The 18,877-nt window shown below is 43.1% G+C and overlaps 1 protein-coding gene across 4 annotated transcripts in view; it reads right to left on the reverse strand.

The window, feature by feature from the left end:
* LOC106586158 (kalirin) overlaps positions 1-18,877 on the reverse strand; it is a 261,879-nt gene that overhangs the window by 114,750 nt on the left and 128,252 nt on the right. For all 4 annotated transcript variants that reach the window (XM_014173062.2, XM_014173066.2, XM_014173061.2 and 1 more), the window contains exon 9: positions 16,425-16,655. In XM_014173062.2, the coding sequence (XP_014028537.1) occupies positions 16,425-16,655 (231 nt within the window). The remainder of the gene's footprint in view (positions 1-16,424; positions 16,656-18,877) is intronic.

Genomic DNA, 18,877 nt, shown 5'->3' on the forward strand with positions numbered 1-18,877 from the left:
CACATTTTCTATAGGATTGAGGTCAGGGCTTTGTGATGGCCACTCCAATACCTTGACTTTGTTGTCCTTAAGCCATTTTTCCACTAATTTGGAAGTATGCTTGGGGTCATTGTCCATTTGGAAGATCCAATTGTGACAAAGCTTTAACTTCCTGACTGATGTCTTGAGATGTTGCTTCAAAATATCAGCATAATTTAACATCCTCATGATGGCATCTATTTTGTGAAGTGCACCAGTCCCTCCTGCAGCAAAGCACCCCCACAACATGATGCTGCCACCCCCGTGCTTCACAGTTGGGATGGTGTTCTTCGGCTTGCAAGCCTCCCCCTTTTTCCTCCAAACGTAACGTTGGTCATTATGGCCAAATAGTTATATTTTTCTTTCATCAGACCAGAGGGCATTTCTCAAAAAAGTACTCTTTGTCCCCATGTGCAGTTGCAAACCGTAGTCTGGCTTTTTTATGGCGGTTTTGGAGCAGTGGCTTCTTCCTTGCTGAGCGGCCTTTCAGGTTATGTCGATACAGGACTCGTTTTACTGTGGATATAGATACTTTTGTACCCGTTTCCTCCAGCATCTTCACAAGGTCCTTTGCTGTTGTATTGGGATTGATTTGCACTTTTCGCACCAAAATACGTTAATCTCTAGGAGACAGAACGCGTCTCCTTCCTGAGCGGTATGACGGCAGTGTGGTCCCATGGTGTTTATACTTGCGTACTATTGTTTGTACAGATGAACATGGTACCTTCAGGCATTTGGAAATTCCTCCCAAGGATGAACCAGACTTGTGGAGGTCTACAAATTTATTTCTGAGGTCTTGGCAGATTTCTTTAGATTTTCCCATGATGTCAAGCAAAGAGGCACTGAGTTTGAAGGTAGGCCTTGAAATACATTCACAGGTACACCTCCAATTGACTAAAATTATGTCAATTAGCCTATCAGAAGCTTCTAAAGCCATGACATAATTTTCTGGAATTTTCCAAGCTTTTTAAAGGCACAGTCAACTTAGTGTATGTAAACTTCTGACCCACTGGAATTGTGATACAGTGAATTATAAGTGAAATAATCTGTCTGTATGTCATAAATGTTGAAGCCGTGTTGAATGGACCAAACTGCAGGCGGAATGTGGATACCCATCTTTTAATATAATTAAGTAAAGTATACACAGAAAACAATGAACACGAAACTCACGACAGGCTAACATGCTTACTACAAACAAAAAAAAGACTAGCAGTGCTAGCACAACCACCCACAAACCCAAGTGACAAACATACTCCTAAATATATGACTCCCAATCAGGAACAACGATCCCCAGCTGTTCCTGATCAGAAGTCACAAGACCAACACAGAAACAGACATACTAGACAACACATACAGACTTCTTCTGCCACGTCCTGACCAAAATACTACACCACTACTCCCTCTGCTGGTCAGGACGTGACACTGTAAACAATTGTTGGAAAAATTACTTGTGTCATGCATAAAGTAGACATCCTAACCGAGTTGCCAAAACTATAGTTTGTTAACAAGAAATTTGTGGATTGGTTGAAAAACGAGTTTTAATGACTCCAACCTAACTGTATGTAAACTTCCGTCTTCAACTGTATCTCGCTGACTTTTCCATGTATCATCAAGACCGGTTGGCAGCTGTCATGACGTTGGCCTCTTTTGGTACAGGGAGGACAGTTGACTCCCCCCCAATCCACCCTGTGTGTAAAGGGTTGTAAAAACTCTAAAATTCCAGGAGAGTCTCTGGCCACATGGCCCATAGAGAGACACAGGAAATTCTTCCAACTCATAGAATTGGAGAGCCAAGCGACATTTTGTGTGTGCTGGAGAAGGTATGGAAGATTGGTGAAGAATCCAGCTACGAACTGATCCGCTTGGTACAATTTTGTGATACTCAGAAGAGACAATATAGCCATATTACCATAAAACTGTTTATATAATAGCATCAGCTTGAGACTTGCAACATAATGGTTGTATAGAATGTATTAATAAGGATAAAGCTTTTGTAAGACATTGAGATGCTATGTACTGATGTAATGTGATAGAATTGTATTTCTGTAACCAAATCTAACTCAGTCATAGGCACGCCCCAGGGACACATACAGGACCAGGCGTCATTTGACAAGCCTGTTCGATGGGCACTATAAAACACCCCCTGATTTACATTTCTTCAGACCAGGCCTACACTCTATGGCCAGAGGTTTGACCATCCAAGTACTCTACTGAAAGTGAACTATACCACGTGGTTAACTTTTAGACTATCGAGACCGACAGAATAAGAACAAGTCTTTGATATTAATTATTAGTCTGCAGCTAAGTAAATTATATCATTGAACGCGAAGACCAACGAAACAACCATTCGATGACGACATTAATGAATGTCGCTCTGAAAGATCCATTCTAACCGAGAGAGAGAGAGAACGCGGACAAAACTCCCCAACAGAACAGAACTCTCGAACAAGGATCACGACGACACATGAGCGTAAATATGTATTGATTGCAATTGTTCCCGAATGAGTGAGCCTTCAATTGTCAATTGTTAATATTAATGAACTCTGTGTAACTTCTCAGCTGACCGTTTATGACCCATTGTCTAACAGACCAGCCATGCTTGTTAGCCATTAGGGCACATTACTATACCAATCCTTTGTGACGATAATTACTGTTTGTATGTTTTTCTGTTAATTACTTAGTGTAGTAAATAAATGATTTTAAGACAATTGATGTATGGATGATTTTAGTAAAGACTGGGTTCGTGCAGATACAACAATTTACGACGTTTGGAATGAGACTGGACTAGAGGTAAAATACACCATTTAAACCAGAAGATAATCGGCCTATATAATAATATAGGAAAGTTATGTTAGGAAAATTATAACTTTGTAATCTGAATATTCTCCTTGGTGCCCCGATCTCCTAGTTAATTACAATTAAACGATTAATCAGTTTAATCGCGTGATAATAATTACAGGGAGTTAATTGATAAACATGTCTTCCGTTTAATGGTACCCAAAGACACGACACAGCCTTGGGTAAGATGAGGGGGGAGTGGTGTGTCTCTTTGTTAACAACAGCTGGTGCACGATCTCTAATGTTAAGGAAGTCTCACATTTTTGCTCGCCTGAGTTAGAATACCTCATGATAAGCTGCAGACCATAATATTTATCAAGAGAGTTTTCATCTATATTTTTAGGAGCTGAAAAATATTAACACATCAATCACCGGCTTCATTAATAAATGCATCAATGACGTCGTCCCCACAGTGACCAGATTTACATATCCCAATCAGAATTACAGGCAACGTCCACCGCTTTCAAGGAGCAGGACATTAACAAAGACACTTAAAAGAAATCCTGCTACAACCTCTGACGAGCTAAGATCGAATTCTACAATACCGGATGGACCCTCAGATCTTCAAAAAGTTCTACAGCTGCACCATTGAGAGCATCATGACTGGCTGCATCACCACTCGGTATGGCAACTGCTTGGAATCTGACTGCAAGGCGCTACAGAGGGTAGTACGTACCGCCCAGTACATCAATGGGGCCGAGCTCCCTGCCATCCAGGACCTCTATACCAGGCGGTGTCAGAGGAAGGCCCTAAAGATTGTCAAAGCCACCCAAGACATAGACTGTTCTCTCTGCTACCACATGGCAAGCGGTACCGATGCACCAAGTCTGGAACCAACAGTACCCTGAACAGATTCTACCCCCAAGCCATAAGACCGCTAAATAGTTAACCAAAAAGCTACCCAGACTATCTGCATTGACCCTTTTTGAACTAACTCTTTTGACTAATCACACACGCTGCTGCTACTGTCTTGTTGCCTAATAACTTTACCCCTACCTATACATCATGTACATATCGACCTCAATTACCTTGTACTGGTACCCCGTGTATATAGCCAAGTTATCGTTGCTCATTGTATTTATTTCTTGTGTAATTATATGTTTCTACTTTTTTTCTATTTTTCTCTCTGCATAGCTGGGAAGGGCCCATAGGTAAGCATTTCACTGTTAGTCTACACCTGTTGTTTAGGAAGCATATAACAAATACAATAGTGAAGTAGTGAAATTCCCACAGAAGAACGTTGTTTCTTAACGTCCTCTGAACTGTTTGAGAACATTCCCAATGTCAAACCAGTTGGAAAACGTTCCTAGAACATTACCAAAATTGAAATGAAATGTAACCATGTTCCAACTTTAGAAAAGTGTTTTTGTTAAAGTTCCTTAAATGTGCTGAACATTTTCCAAAGTCAAGCAACTTTCCTGCACCATTCCCAGAAAGTTGTGGGAAGGCTGTATGCAAAATCACCATAGGACAACCACGCTCTCACCAAGCTCTAAGAAACATATGGTTCTCAGAACATTATGTGCTAGCTGGGTAGACTCTGGCCAAAGCAGTGCACTACATAGGGAATAGGTGTCATTTGGGAAGCATCCAATGAGTCAGGGGCTTGAAATGCAGCCCATCAACACCGTCTGCTGCTTGGCTGTGTGGCGCGGTGCGGTGCGGTGCGGTGCAGTGGTCACTCATGTGCATTGCTGATAACCCCAGTCCTGATCTGCCATGGTGGAGGCTTCAATCGAGCCCGGCCCAGTCAGTAAGCCCCGAACAAAGGATTTGCTTATCTACAAAATAGACCAGCCACTCAACATCACAGGAAAAAAGAAGAGAGAGAGAGAGAGAGAGAGAGAGAGAGAGAGAGAGAGAGAGAGAGAGAGAGAGAAAGAAAGAAAGAAAGACTGGGGGGAGGGGGCAGAGAGACAAAGCGTCATCTTGCTAAACCGTAGACAGGCTAATCCAAATAGGAGAAAAATAACCCTTGCCAACTTGTATGGGAAAGATATCTCTGGAGCACAGTAACAGAGATTATGGGAGTCTGCAGGCCCTGATACAGTCGGTCATTTGAATCAGAGGCAGAACCATCGCAGACAGGTGGGGAATCAAGGGATCACAGCTAATTTTCATTGAGTCTCATTGAGTCATTCACAATCATTGATGCTGTAGTTATTCTTTCCCATAAATAAAACAGCTGTGGATACTTCTACTAGGTGCTACAGAGACTAAGGACTTCATCTACACATCAGGCTACGCATCAGGCTGAGATGAGAAAGAAAGAAAAGAAAGAGCGAGCGAGCGAGAGAGCGAGAGAGCGAGAGAAAGAGACATGCATACTATAGCTGTTGATAGCATTCTGTGCTGTCAGACAAATAATGATGTTCATTAAACCAGCCAAAATGAATATCAATGAACAACACCTTAAGTAAACGTATATAAACTTGCGGCTCTGTGTGTCTACAGTATGTAAATTAACTAACTAAATGCATGCTACAGTCTCCATGCATGCATCCCAAATGACACCCTATTCTCTGGTGCACTACTTTTGACCATAGCCCTATGGGCGCTGGTCAAAAGTAGTGCACTAAATAGAGAATAGGGTTCCGTTTGGGAAGCAAACACAGTGGAGGACGGTTGTCCCTGAGGTATAGTATAAGCAGGCCTCGTCTGTTCCTAACAATATGTCATTAGTGAGCTGTAAACAAAGTCACCCCCTATCACTGAGCTCCACTCTGACTGTGGGCAGAGGGCCAGGGGCCAGACAAACACAGTGGACTCACTGGACTATACACTACAGTGTTTCTCTTTCAGCCAGTCCAGCGTGGCTTTCACTGTGATGTATTCTATCTAGTACAATGCTGTATTACACAGGCTGTGTCCCAAATGGCACCCCTATTCCCTATGTAGTGCCTGGCCCATAGGGCTCTGGTCAAAAGTAGTGCACTACAGTACATATCTGTTGATAAACCTCTAGTGGTGTGGGGGCTGTGTTTTGGCAAAGTGGGGGTTATATCCTGCCTGGTTGGCCCTGTCCGGGGGTATTGTCAGATGGGGCCACAGTGTCCCCCGACCCACCCCTGTCTCAGTCTCCAGTATCTATGCTGCAATAGTCGATTAGGGTCAGTCTGTCTTATCTGGTGTCCTGTGTGAATTTATGTATGCTTCCTCTAATTCTCCCTCTCCCTCTCTCCCTCCCCTCCCGGAGGACCTGAGCCCTAGGATCATGCCTCAGGACTACCTGGCCTGATGACTCCTGGCTGTCCCCAGTCCACCTGGTCGTGCTGCTGCTCCAGTTTCAACTGTTCTGCCTACGGCTATGGAACCCTGACCTGTTCACTGGACGTGCTACCTGCTGTTTTCGACTCTCTCTCTCTATCGCACCTGCTGTCTCAGCCTCTGAATGCTTGGCTATGAAAAGCCAACTGACACTTACTCCTGAGGTACTGACCTGTTGCACCCTCTACAACTACTGTGATTATGATTTGACCCTGCTGGTCATCTGTGAACATTTGAACATCTTGAAGAACAATCTGGCCTTAATGGCCATGTACTCTTATAATCTCCAGCCGGCACAGCCAGAAGAGGACTGGCCACCCCTCAGAGCTTGGTTCCTCTCTAGGTTTCTTCCTAAATTCTTGCCTTTCTAGGGAGTTTTTCCTAGCCACTATGCTTCTACATCTGCATTGCTTGCTGTTTGGGATTTTAGGCTGGGTTTCTGTTTAGCACTTTGTGAAATCTGCTGATGTAAAAAGGGCTTTGTAAATACATTTGATTTACATTTGATTGATAGGGAATAGGGTGCATGGTGTCTGGAAATCCACAACCTCCCCGTCCCAAGATAGCAATTGTTGGGAGTTCCATTATAAGGGATGTCGTGGTTGATGGCGCAGACTGCTTCCCCGGTGGCAGAGTGCGTGACATCACTTGGGAGCTTTCGGTCATTCTAGACCAAAACCCAGCGCTGCACACTGCGGCAATGGGCTTAGTTAAGAAGAGACTTCGAATACCTGAGAGACAGAATATTGGCTAGGGGCAAGCTGATTTTAATTTCTGGCTCTATCCCAACACATGGTTGTGGAATTGATCGCTTCTCCCGGCTACTTGCACTGGACTCTTGACTGAAATCAGGAATATGCTCTGAAAAAGCATTTGATTTTATTGACAATTTCGAAATGCTTTGGGAGCGACCGCAGTTTCTAAAAACGGACGGCCTGCACACGAACAGGAGAGCAACTTAGATGCTGAGTGCTAACATTGATAAGAGACTAAAAAAGTGATGGGTTATCAGTCCGTGCCCGAAATAGGTAACCCTCATTTGAGTCCTGTATTAATCCACATCCTCTTCGAGGCATAGACCAAATGGCACAGTTCTAAGCAATCTTATCTATACCATTTCAAGCCAACCCCATGGCTATTTCATATAGAGGGTTAGCTACTGATCACAGCATGTTTGTGTTAAAGACTCCGTCTGATCTGAAATCCTGTAGCTGTGGCCTTGGACTGATTCATGTAAATGCCAGAAGTTTGATTTTGAAAATGGATCATATTGTAATTCTTTCTTCTCAAACTAACTCGGACATTTTGATTATTACTGAGACTTGGTTAAAAAAAAAGTCTGTGCCAGACTTTGATGTGTCTTTGAATGAATGGGATATAATGTTTATAGATCTGACAGAGCTGGCAGAGGTGGGGGTGTCGCAATATTCATAAACAATAATTTGAATGTTGCTGTGTGTATTACCACATCTGTCCTAAACCAACTCGCCTCAACATTTAAAACACCCTTAGAAACCTACTCTCTTAGATATTATTCTAACAAATGCCCCTCCAAAGTTTACAGTCGCCTCATAACAGATGTTAAATGATCTTAATCTCGCTCATGTATTATTACAGAGAAATTATATGAATTTTAATGAGCATTTCTTTTTCAACTGGGGCTGAGTAACTGGTGGGTTGCATCAACTATCACTGACTCAGATCAGGCCCTTCATTGTTTTATTTCCCTGTATAGCTGTCACAACATCGACGGAAGGTGGCGCCCCTCCTCGCGCGGGCGGCTCTTGGCGGTCGTCATCGCCGGCCTACTAGCTGCCACCGATCCTCTTTTATTTTCTGTTGGTTAGGTCTAGTTTAGTTGGCACCTGTTTCGTATTAGTTCATTAGTGAGGGAGGGTATTTAGTCGTTCTGTGTAGGTTGTGCTGTGTGCGTGATTATTTGTTGTCAGGTGTCTTGTTCAGAGGTTCAGGTGTTTTTCCCTATGCCTGTGGGTTTTGGTGCAGCGTGTTTTGGGCTGCGTCCCTAAGCTGCGTGCGGGCTGTTTGTTTTGGGCATTTGTTTTGCCTTGCCCTGCCTTCCCTGTTTTCTGGGCTACGTGTGGATATTATTAAAATTACGTGTGTACACGGACTTGTGTCTCCTGCGCCTGACTTCGACCCTCCTGCTTCCTTGTGCACACTGACAATAGCTCTGTTGCAGATGAACATGCGCTGTACAAAAGGCTAAGGATAAATGGCAAATCTAATCCATGGTTCACGCATGAATTGATTGAGAAATTACAGGAAAGAAATGTAGCTTGGGCTAAGGCTAGACTGACTGATTCTACGACTGATTGGTAGTCCTTCAGACATTTGAGAAATATATGTCTATCTCTGGTTAGAAAAGCAAAATCAACATATTTAGTGAATTGTATATCGGAGAACGGTGGTAATCCAGCTAATTTCTGGAAATTAGTCCAATATTTTAAACAAAACCCCAACACCCTCATTGCCCCAGCAGGCTTTGACAACCTCTGGTCCCATACTAGACAAAATGAAAATTTGTAGTGCTTTTAATAATCATTTTGCTTCAGCTGGCCACCTGTTCGAAAGGAAAGTCTCTTAAATCTCATCTCATTCCACTAGAGGGAGTCCTTTCGTCACCTCAGAATGATGCTCTAACAGACTCACATACTTTACTCTCATTTCAACCATTTGAGGTCTACGATGTATTTAAGTGCCTTGCAAAATGGCATGGGCTGATTCACTTACTACATCTCTCTGTCCCACTCAAAACCCCATATTTTTTTACTTGACAATTCCTATGGGTGTTATCCCTGAGATTTGGAAAGCGGCACATGTCCTCTCCCTACATAAAGGCGGAGATCCTTCTGACTTAGATAATTACCGGCCAATCTCCAAGTTATCTTGCCTAGCCAAGGCACTAGAATCCCTGACCAACTCCCAGCTAAGAACTATTTTAACTGTTCACTCTATTCTAAATATTCACCAGTCTGGTTTTAGATCTGGACATAGCATTATTTCAGCTACTATGCTTGTTTAAGATGATGTGTTCAAATGCCTAGATCATAAAACACATTGTGCTGCCCGATTTAAAGACGGTTCCAAGGCATTCAACACCGTTGACCATTCCCTACTTATTTAAAAACGGTCTGGACAAGGAGTCTTGCAAATGGCTTGAAGAGGTATCTGATAGACAGGTCACAATGGGTGCCTTCTGATGGTGTCAAGTTTCCTAGAAATTACAAAAGGTGTACCGCTGGGGTTTGTATTGGGACCTGTTCTCTTTAATATCTATATAAATAATATTGGTCTTTGTATTAAATCCTGTTATATTCACAAGTATGCAGATGATGCGGTAACGTATGACATTGCACCGATGGTTGACCAAGCTATGTTAGAGCTGCAATCTGAACTTGTACTTAATGTGGGCAAAACAAAATATATGTGGTCCTCTAATTCATGGAAAAAATGTCTCAGATGGGCTACATATTCACTCATTGGATGGCTTCCTCATCGAGCGAGTTCCTGCCTATAAATATCTGGGCGTTTTGATTAATAAGGATCTAATGTTTAAAAAACATACTGATGAGCTAGTTAAAAAGCAAAAATGTAAAGTGGGCTTATCTTTTAGAAATAGATCTGGTCTCTCCATGAACAGCAGGAAGCAGATTGTGCAGTTCACTTTCCTGCCAGTTCTCGACTATGGTGACACCATTTACCAGAATACAGCAGCCACTACTCTTAAACCACTGGATGCCATTTACCATAGAGCCCTTCGCTTTATCACAGCTAACAGTTTTAATACTCATCACTGCATCCTGTATCAGAAAGTCAGCTGGACCTCACTAAAGTCCCATAGATCACTTCATTACTCCCTTCTGGTTTACAAAGCTCTGTGGAATATAAAAATATGAGATACCAAACCCATTCGCAGGGTTGGTTAACTCTTGAGGTCCCGCTTGTCTCCACAAAGTTTTTACGCATCATAGTTATTTTTGTATATATATTTTTTATTTAACCTTTATTTAACTAGGCAAGTCAGTTAAGAACAAATTCTTATTTACAATGACGGCCTACCCCGTCCAAACCCTAACCCGGACAATGCTGGGCCAATTGTGCGCTGCCCTATGGGACTCCCAATCACTGCCAGTTGTGATACAGCCTGGAATTGAACCAGAGTCTGTAGTGACGCCTCTAGCACTGAGATGCAGTGCATTAGACCGCTGCACCACTTGGAAGCAATTATGTTATGGAAACCTTACAAAACAAATTCCACCTGGATTAAGGGTTTAATACCCTCAGAGGAGAGAGAGAGAGGTTGGTTTACGGAACAAATCAGAACATGAAAATATATCAGAAACACAACACCATTGAAGCAGATCAGATTGAAATTAAACTTGTCCAACAGGCTAGTTTGTTTCTTCCCAATTTCAATCTTCTCTCATCGCTGCAGCTCCCCAAAACATAACCTGCCAAACACGGAAGCAAGCAGCACCAATGTGTCTGAGGAAACAACGTTCAACTGACGACTGAGATCAGCCTGCAGCCACCCGGCCCACCACAAGGAGTCGCTACAGCGTGATGAGCCAAGTTGCGATGCAGTGCCTTAGACCACTGCCCCACTCGGGGGGCCCCTTGTTCTTTGTTTTATACAGAATAATGACAACGCATCCGATTACACCGATTTCACTGTACTTCACTTGTGAAGTAAATTCACATCATACTTCAATTTTTACTTTCCATTATAGGATACAGACATTTTTCAACGGTATGGATTTGTAGAGCTGATCAGAAAAAATGGTTGACTTGACAAGGCTCCTTTTTCTATCATAAGTGTTAAACTGCTAATCCACACTCACAGTGCCCATATCAGGTGAGGAGATTCAGAAAGCATCCCAATAGGCACCCTATTCCCTACATAGTGCACTACTTTTAAACAGAGCCATATGGGGCCTAATCAAAAGTTGTGCACTATATGTATCGATAGTCTCAACGTCAACAGTGAAGAGGCAACTCCGAGATGCTGGCCTTCTAGGCAAAAGTTTTCAGCTGTGCTAACATAATTGCAAAAGGGTTTTCTAATGATCAATTAGCCTTTTAAAATGATCAACTTGGATGAGCTAACACAACGTGCCATTGGAACACAGGAGTGATGGTTGCTGATAATGGGCCTCTGTACGGCTATGTAGATATTCCATAAAAATCTGGCGTTTCCAGCTACAATATTAATTTACAACATTAACAATGTCTGCACTGTATTTCTGATCAATTTGATGTTATTTTAATGGACAAAAAATTAGCTTTTCTTTCAAAAACAAGGACATTTCTAAGTGACCCCAAACTTTTGAACGGTAATGTATATCTGTAAAATGATGCCGATTCATGATTTCAACTGGCTGAGAAAAAATGTCTGTCTCGTCCTGAGACGTTTATTCTCAACAGAACAGCGGAGATCGAATTTCAATGTTGCAAATGTCGAGCGACAGCAACATTTGTACAAACACCCATTGTTGCAAACCAAATGTTAGGCTAGAAGCAAGGGGAAATACTGTCTAGATGCTTTTTACAGTGGAGCTCAAATTAATGAATTGGCTGGCTGGGCTGATGGGACACTGGATGCGCAAGGATTTCTCAGATAGAACAGAAAACAAGATGCCTATTTTTGCATCATAGGCTTACCCGTGCTAAACAGGTTTTTTACACTGAACAAAATGCACGTAACATGTAAAGTGTTCATGAGCTGAAATAAAAGAGCACAAAAAGCATATTTTTCTGAAATGTGGTGCACAAATTTGTTTCCATCCCTGTTAGTGAGCACTTCTCCTTTGCCAAGATAATCCATCCACCTGACAGGTGTGGCATATCAAGAACTTGATTAAACAGCATGATCACTACCAGTGGGGTGTATTCATGGATGCAAAGGGAAGAAAGGCATTCCCCAAAAATGTACATTTAATTTTTTCCCAAAAACAATTTATCTTTCGTCTCTCTGTGTTTGATCATTTTCCTTCAGTTCGCAAGAGGCTGAATCTATCTCACAGGAGAAAGCATCCGAGGCAGTGAAACAGCGCCCCTCTTGTCTCTCTATGTGTAGGCCATCTATCTGATGCTGTCTGGTCCAAACGAGTATGACATTGTTGCCACCCGTAGTATTGAAGGCAAGAGAAGCCAGCGAGCATCATGCCTCCCTTGACAAAAAAGGTATACAAATTTGACAATCAATGTTGAGCTAAACTAAGTGAGCTCAACTGTGAATGGTCCTGGCGCACCAACAAAAAAAAAAGTGGCAAGGGAAGCCAGGATTTTCGCGTCACTCCTATCAAATCCCATTGAGAGGATACGTCATTGACAGAAAAACTTGAATTGTTACATCTCGTTGTGTTGTTGTCCTCCGGTGGCTAGCTAAAATTGGCCCATTCCTAAATTAGCCATGGATGGAGATAGGGATTTGGGATTGTGATTTTACTTAATTCTCTACACTGGCCAATGTTTATAACGGATATTCTAATCCAACCATTTATTCAAACATTGTTGTGTCCCTGGCCTGAGACGATGGAAGTTCAATATGTAGCTCGATGTAGAAGGCTAATGTTAACTAGCTAACGTTGTCCATGAATGGAAGTTAGGCTAGTGAGCAAGCATTTTAGCCAGGTAGCCTAGGACAACAAAAATAAAAGTGTGCACTGTACGACAGAGTGATAGACCGTTTTGTCAACATGAAAGAGAGGATGATGGCCTTGGCGTTTCTCTACAAGTAGGGTGAGTCAACATGTTTTTCTACATGCATGAACGTGCACACACACGCACACACACAAACGCACATAGAAATCAGAACCATGGACAGCCACATCATATTTAGCTTATTTTGATTGGACTAAATTGTTTTTGGTATCTTTTAGTTGTCACTGTATTAGACGAAGCATAGGTGATTAGATGATGTTGAAACGTTGGAGTTTAAATGGTGCTCGAGGTATTCCCTCCGCAAATCAACGGCTCAGACACGAGACGTATGTGGCAGGGTCTACAGACAATCACGGACTGCAAAAAGAAAACCAGCCACGTCACGGACACCGACGTCTCGCTTCCAGACAAACTAAACACCTTCTTTGCCAGCTTTGTGGATAACACAGTGCCACCGACAAGGCCCGCTACCAAGTACTGTGGGCTCTCCTTCTCCGTGGCCGACGTGAGTGAGGCATTTAAATGTGTTAACCCTCACAAGGCTGCCGGCCCAGACGTCCTCAGAGCATGCGCAGACCAGCTGGCTGGTGGGTTTACGGACATATTCAAACTCTCCCTATCCCAGTCTGCTGTCCCCACATGCTTCAAGATGGCCACCATTGTTCCTGTACCCAAGAAGGCAAACGTAACTGAACTGAATGATTATGGCCCCGTAGCACTTACTTCTGTCATCATGAAGTGCTTTGAGAGACTAGTCAAGGATCATATAACCTCCACCTTACCTGTCACCTTAGACCCACTGAATTCAGTACTGTAGTAGCCTCCAAGCTCATCACTAAGCTTGAGGTCCTGGGTCTCAACCCCGCCATGTGCGATTGGGTCCTGGACTTCCTGATGGGCCGCCCCCAGGTGGTGAAGGTAGGAAACAACATCTCCACTTTGCTGATCCTCAACACTGGGGCCCCACCATTATGCATGTACTCCCTGTTCACCCATGACTGCGTGGTCATACACGCCTCCAACTCGATCATCAAGTTTGCAGATGACACAACAGTAGTAGGCTTGATCACCAACAACGACGAGACAACAACAACGCCTATAGGAAGGAGGTGAGGGCACTCGGAGTGTGGTGTCAGGAAAACAACCTCTCACTGAACGTCAACAAAACAAAGGAGAGGATAATGGACTTCAGGAAACAGCAGAGGGAGAATCCCCCTATCCACATCGACGGGACAGCAGTGGAGAAGGTAGAAAGTTTTAAGTTCCTCAGTGTACACATCACGGACAAACTGAAATGGTCCCCCCACACAGACAGTGTGGTGAAGAAGGTGCAACAGCGCCTTTGGCTTCCCCAGTAATTTTACCCATGCAACACTACTGATTATTAAACAGGTGCACCTTGCTGGGGACAATAGAAGGCCACCCTAAAAAAAAAAGCTTTGAGGGAGTGTGCAATTGGCATGCTTACTGCAGGAATGTCCACCAGAACTGTTGCCAGAGAATTGAATGTTCATTTCTCTACCATAAGCCGCTTCCAATGTCGTTTTAGATAATTTGGCAGTACGTCCAACCGGCCTCACAACAGCAGACCACACGAGTATGGTGTTGTCTGGGTGATCGATTTGCTGACGTCAACATTTTCAACAGAGTGCCCCATGGTGACGGTGTTGTTATGGTTTGGGCAGGCATAAGCTACAGACAATCAACACAATTACATTTTATCCATGGCAATTTGAATGTAGAGAGATACTGTGAGATCCTGAGTCCCATTGTTGTGCTATACATCCGCTGCCATCACCCCATGTTTCAGCATGATAATGCACGGTCCCATGTCGCAAGGATCTTTACACAATTGCTGGAAGCTTAAAATTTCCCAGTTCTTCCTTGGCCTACATACTCACCAGGCATGTCACCCATTGAGCATGTTTGGGATGCTCTGGATCGACGAATATGACAGCATGTTCCAGTTCCCGCCAATTTCCAGCAACTTCATTACAGCCATTGAAGAAGAGTGGGACAACATTCCACAGGCCACAATCAACGGCCTCAACTCTATACAAAGGCGATGTGACACGCTGTATGACGCAAATGGTGGTCACACCAGACGTTGACTGGTTTTCTGATCCACATCCCTACCAACAGATGCATATCTGTATTCCCAGTCATGTGAAATCCATAGATTAGGACCTAAATAATTTATTTTAATTGACTGATTTCCTTACATGAACTGTAACTCAGTAAAATCTTTGAAATTGTTGCATGTTGCGTTTATATTTTCGTTTAGTATAGTATGGCTTTGAATGCGTCTCAACCAATCACAAGGCTTGTTTTGACTAACCCGTTGTAGAATGTCACTTAAAAGGTATCAGGAAAGACTACCCAGCCCATGCCCATGAAGGGGCTCTTCCTACCTGATCAGCTGCTTCAATGAATGGGGAGATCCATCGCATTTACGTCTTCTGTGTTTAAGCTGCATCTCAAACGCCACCCTATTCCCTAAGTAGTGCACTATATAGGGGATAGGGTGCCAATTGGGATGCAGCCCTACAGTAATGTTTGCCTCGGTGAGGGAGCAGTGGGCTCGTTATCAGAGTGAGAAAGAGGTAGGGAGAGGAGGAGATATGAGAGGAGGGGTGAGAGGGAGAGAAGAGGTATTCACCCAAAGGGAGCCATATTGAGAAAGGAGGAAGGTGTGAGAGACGTTGAGTGACTTGACCGAGCAAGCTGATTCGCTCGCTCGCTCACTCACTCACTCACTCACTCACACATACCCTATTGAACACACACACACACACACACACACTAGCGTGTTATATTACACAGCATTGCTTTTTTAGGCCATTGAATCCATGGTAAAATGTTCCAAGATTATGCCTAGTAATTATTCATGAAGTTTGTGAGGTAAGTAAGGCTTGAGTCAACAGTGCTCCAGTGTCCCTGGTGGATTGGTTCTGCATGGTTTGGCTTTTGGCTGATCAGAGGTCAGATCTTGATTTGTCTCAGAGACTTGGCTCAGTGCTGCTGTTGGAATTATTAGTGTAATGTATAGGGAATAGGGTGGAATTTGGGACACACCCCCAGTCTGTGCAGCTTTCTCTCTCTCTCCGTTCAACAAAATGGCTAATGCAAGGTAAACTCACTGTACTTCTGGGCACTTTTCCAAGCAAAAAATATTAGAGGAAAAGTACAGACAACTGTTGACAAATGTCCTCTTTCTTCATGCTGCTCGTTTGAGATATGGATTCCTTTTACAAACCAGGAGTTGGCACAGAGCCAAATGAACAGTGGAGATGTAAAGATTTTGCTGCAGTAAAATGCAGTATCAGGGCAATGAACTGTGTTTTCTAAAACGGGATAAACTAAAAGAAAAACTAAAAGACATTGTGATTGACACCATGGCCTACTAACCCTCGTACTGTTACCAAACTAGTGTGTCAGAAGGAATTGACACAGGCTGAATCCTTTATCTCCATAACTCCCACGACACCTGGCAAGAGACTGAAGAGGTGGTGCCCAAACAGATGCCTGAAGATACAGCCTTTCCATTTACACTGTGTCCTAATCCCTACGGTGCACTACGTTCATGCGTGTGTGTGCCTGCGCATGCCGGCAATTACCTGTTGGACGTCCTGTTGGAACACACAGAGCTGTAGCCTCTGATGCAGGCGGACTTTGCGGTGCTGCCAGATGCTCTCCAGGCGTCTCTGGTGGTGCAGGACCTCGTGGACCACGTCCAGGATACAGTGGACCGCCTTGGAGTAGTTGGCTGTGGCCGTCAGAGACTCCGAGTTCCCTGGGCTCAGTGGTCTCTGGAGGACATCCAGTAGGGCCTTGCCATCCTGACTGACCTGGTGACAGAGAGGGACATGACATTAGGAGAGTTACATAACTGAAACAGAAATCTTAGTTGGAGGCTTCACGGATTTCTTGTATATTCCATATTCCTTGAATCCAGGAATCCTCCAACTGGGATTTATGGAAAACCTGGGAATTTAGGGAAAGTTACCGCCCTTTAGCAACTTTATATCTGCATTAAATAACAAAGATTTGAGTGAAAAGATTCATATTGAAGCCGGTCATGTCAGTCAAATCTTTGGTTGATTATATGGAAAGAAAAAGCGAAGGAAAATAAGGATTTTTGAATGTCAGTTCTTTGCTAATCATCTCTCTTCTGATCAAATCCCTTCCTGGCCTGTTCTAGCTGTCCATGTATGATACTAAATCAAGCTGGTCAGAGCTGTAATTTAATTTCCAATGCAAATGACTAAATTATATGCAATTTGGGTGCATGGGGATGGGTATTGTTGTCTTCATCTGTGGCACAATATGGAACAGAAAAGCCAACCCTTTCTTTTTTTGGTTCAAACCAGAGACGCTTTTAGCAACCTTTTCAGATATGACACTAAAATAAAACAAGCAAGCACAAAAGTCAGTGTGGTGCAGAGGCATCTAGTGAAATGCTACACAAACCTATCATCACATGGGATCTTCTGTGGGAAGTCAATTTGACTTGGATGGACAGTGGTCCACGTATTACAGGCCATGTGTCACACAAGGTGCAAATCAGCTGGATTTAATGTGGTGGGAAAAGGTCCTATTTGATGCAAAACTGTAGGTACAATACATAAACATAGTCGAAGGTAAAAATGGTCCTGATAGAGTTACAGTATGTGTCTGGTCAGGTTTAATTTAAGGGCAATATTTCAAAGCAATGTACAGCGTACATCCACGTTTAGATTGTTTACGATCATGTTTAGATAACTTATGATGGTCTTTGAAAAACCAAAACCTCATGCCATCCTTGAAAAGATATAAAAGGGTCATTACCACTGTGGGAATTCTCCTTGAAAGCTATGTGGTGGGGTTTTAAACTAACAAAGAATGCCACTATAAACCAGATCTTCAGTTAGTGTACGACTGCTATTCCACTCGTAACGTAACATACAGTTGAAGTCGGAAGTTTACATACACTTAGGTTGGAGTCATTAAAAGTTGTTTTTCAACCACTCCACAAATCTCTTGTTAACAAACTATAGCTTTGGCAAGTCGGTTAGGACATCTACTTTGTGCATGACACAAGTAATTGCTCCAACAATTGTTTACAGACAGATTATTTCACTTATAATTCACTGTATCACAATTCCAGTGGGTCAGAAGTTTACATACACTAAGTTGACTGTGCCTTTAAATAGCTTGGAAAATTCCAGAAAAGTATGTCATGGCTTTCGAAGCTTCTGATAGGCTAATTGACATAATTTGAGTCAATTGGAGGTGTACCTGTGGATGTATTTCAAGGCCTACCTTCAAACGCAGTGCCTCTTTGCTTGACATCATGGGAAAATCAAAAGAAATCAGCCAAGACCTCAGAAAAAAAATTGTAGACCTCCACAAGTCTGATTCATTCTTGGGAGCAATTTCCAAATGCCTGAAGCTACCACAATACAACAATAGTACGCAAGTATAAACACCATGGGACTACGCAGAACGTACTTTGGTGCGAAAAGTGCAAATCAGTCCCAGAACAACAGCAAAGGACCTTGTGAAGATGCTGGAGGAAACAGGTACAAAAGTATCTATAGCCACAGTAAAACGAGTCCTATATTGACATAACCTGAAAGGCTGCTCAACAAAGAAGAAGACACTGCTCCAAAACCAGCATAAAAAAGCCAGACTACGGTTTGCAACTCCACATGGGGACAAAGATCGTACTTTTTGATGAAACAAAAATAGAACTCTTTGGCCATAATGACCATCGTTATGTTTGGAGGAAAAAGAGGGAGACTTGCAAGCCGAAGAACAACATCCCAACCGTGCTTTGCTGCAGGAGAGACTGGTGCACTTCACAAAATAGATGGCATCATGCGGAGGGAAATTAGGTGGATATATTGAAGCAACATCTCAAGACATCAGTCAGGAAGTTAAAGCTTGGTCGCAAATGGGTCTTCCAAATGGACAATGACCCCAAGCATACTTCCAAAGTTCTGGCAAAATGGCTTAAGGACAACAAAGTCAAGGTATTGGAGTGGCCATCACAAAGCCCTGACCTCAATCCCATTTGTGGGCAGAACTG

Source organism: Salmo salar, chromosome ssa25, assembly GCF_905237065.1.
Source record: "Salmo salar chromosome ssa25, Ssal_v3.1, whole genome shotgun sequence".
NCBI lineage: Eukaryota > Metazoa > Chordata > Actinopteri > Salmoniformes > Salmonidae > Salmo > Salmo salar.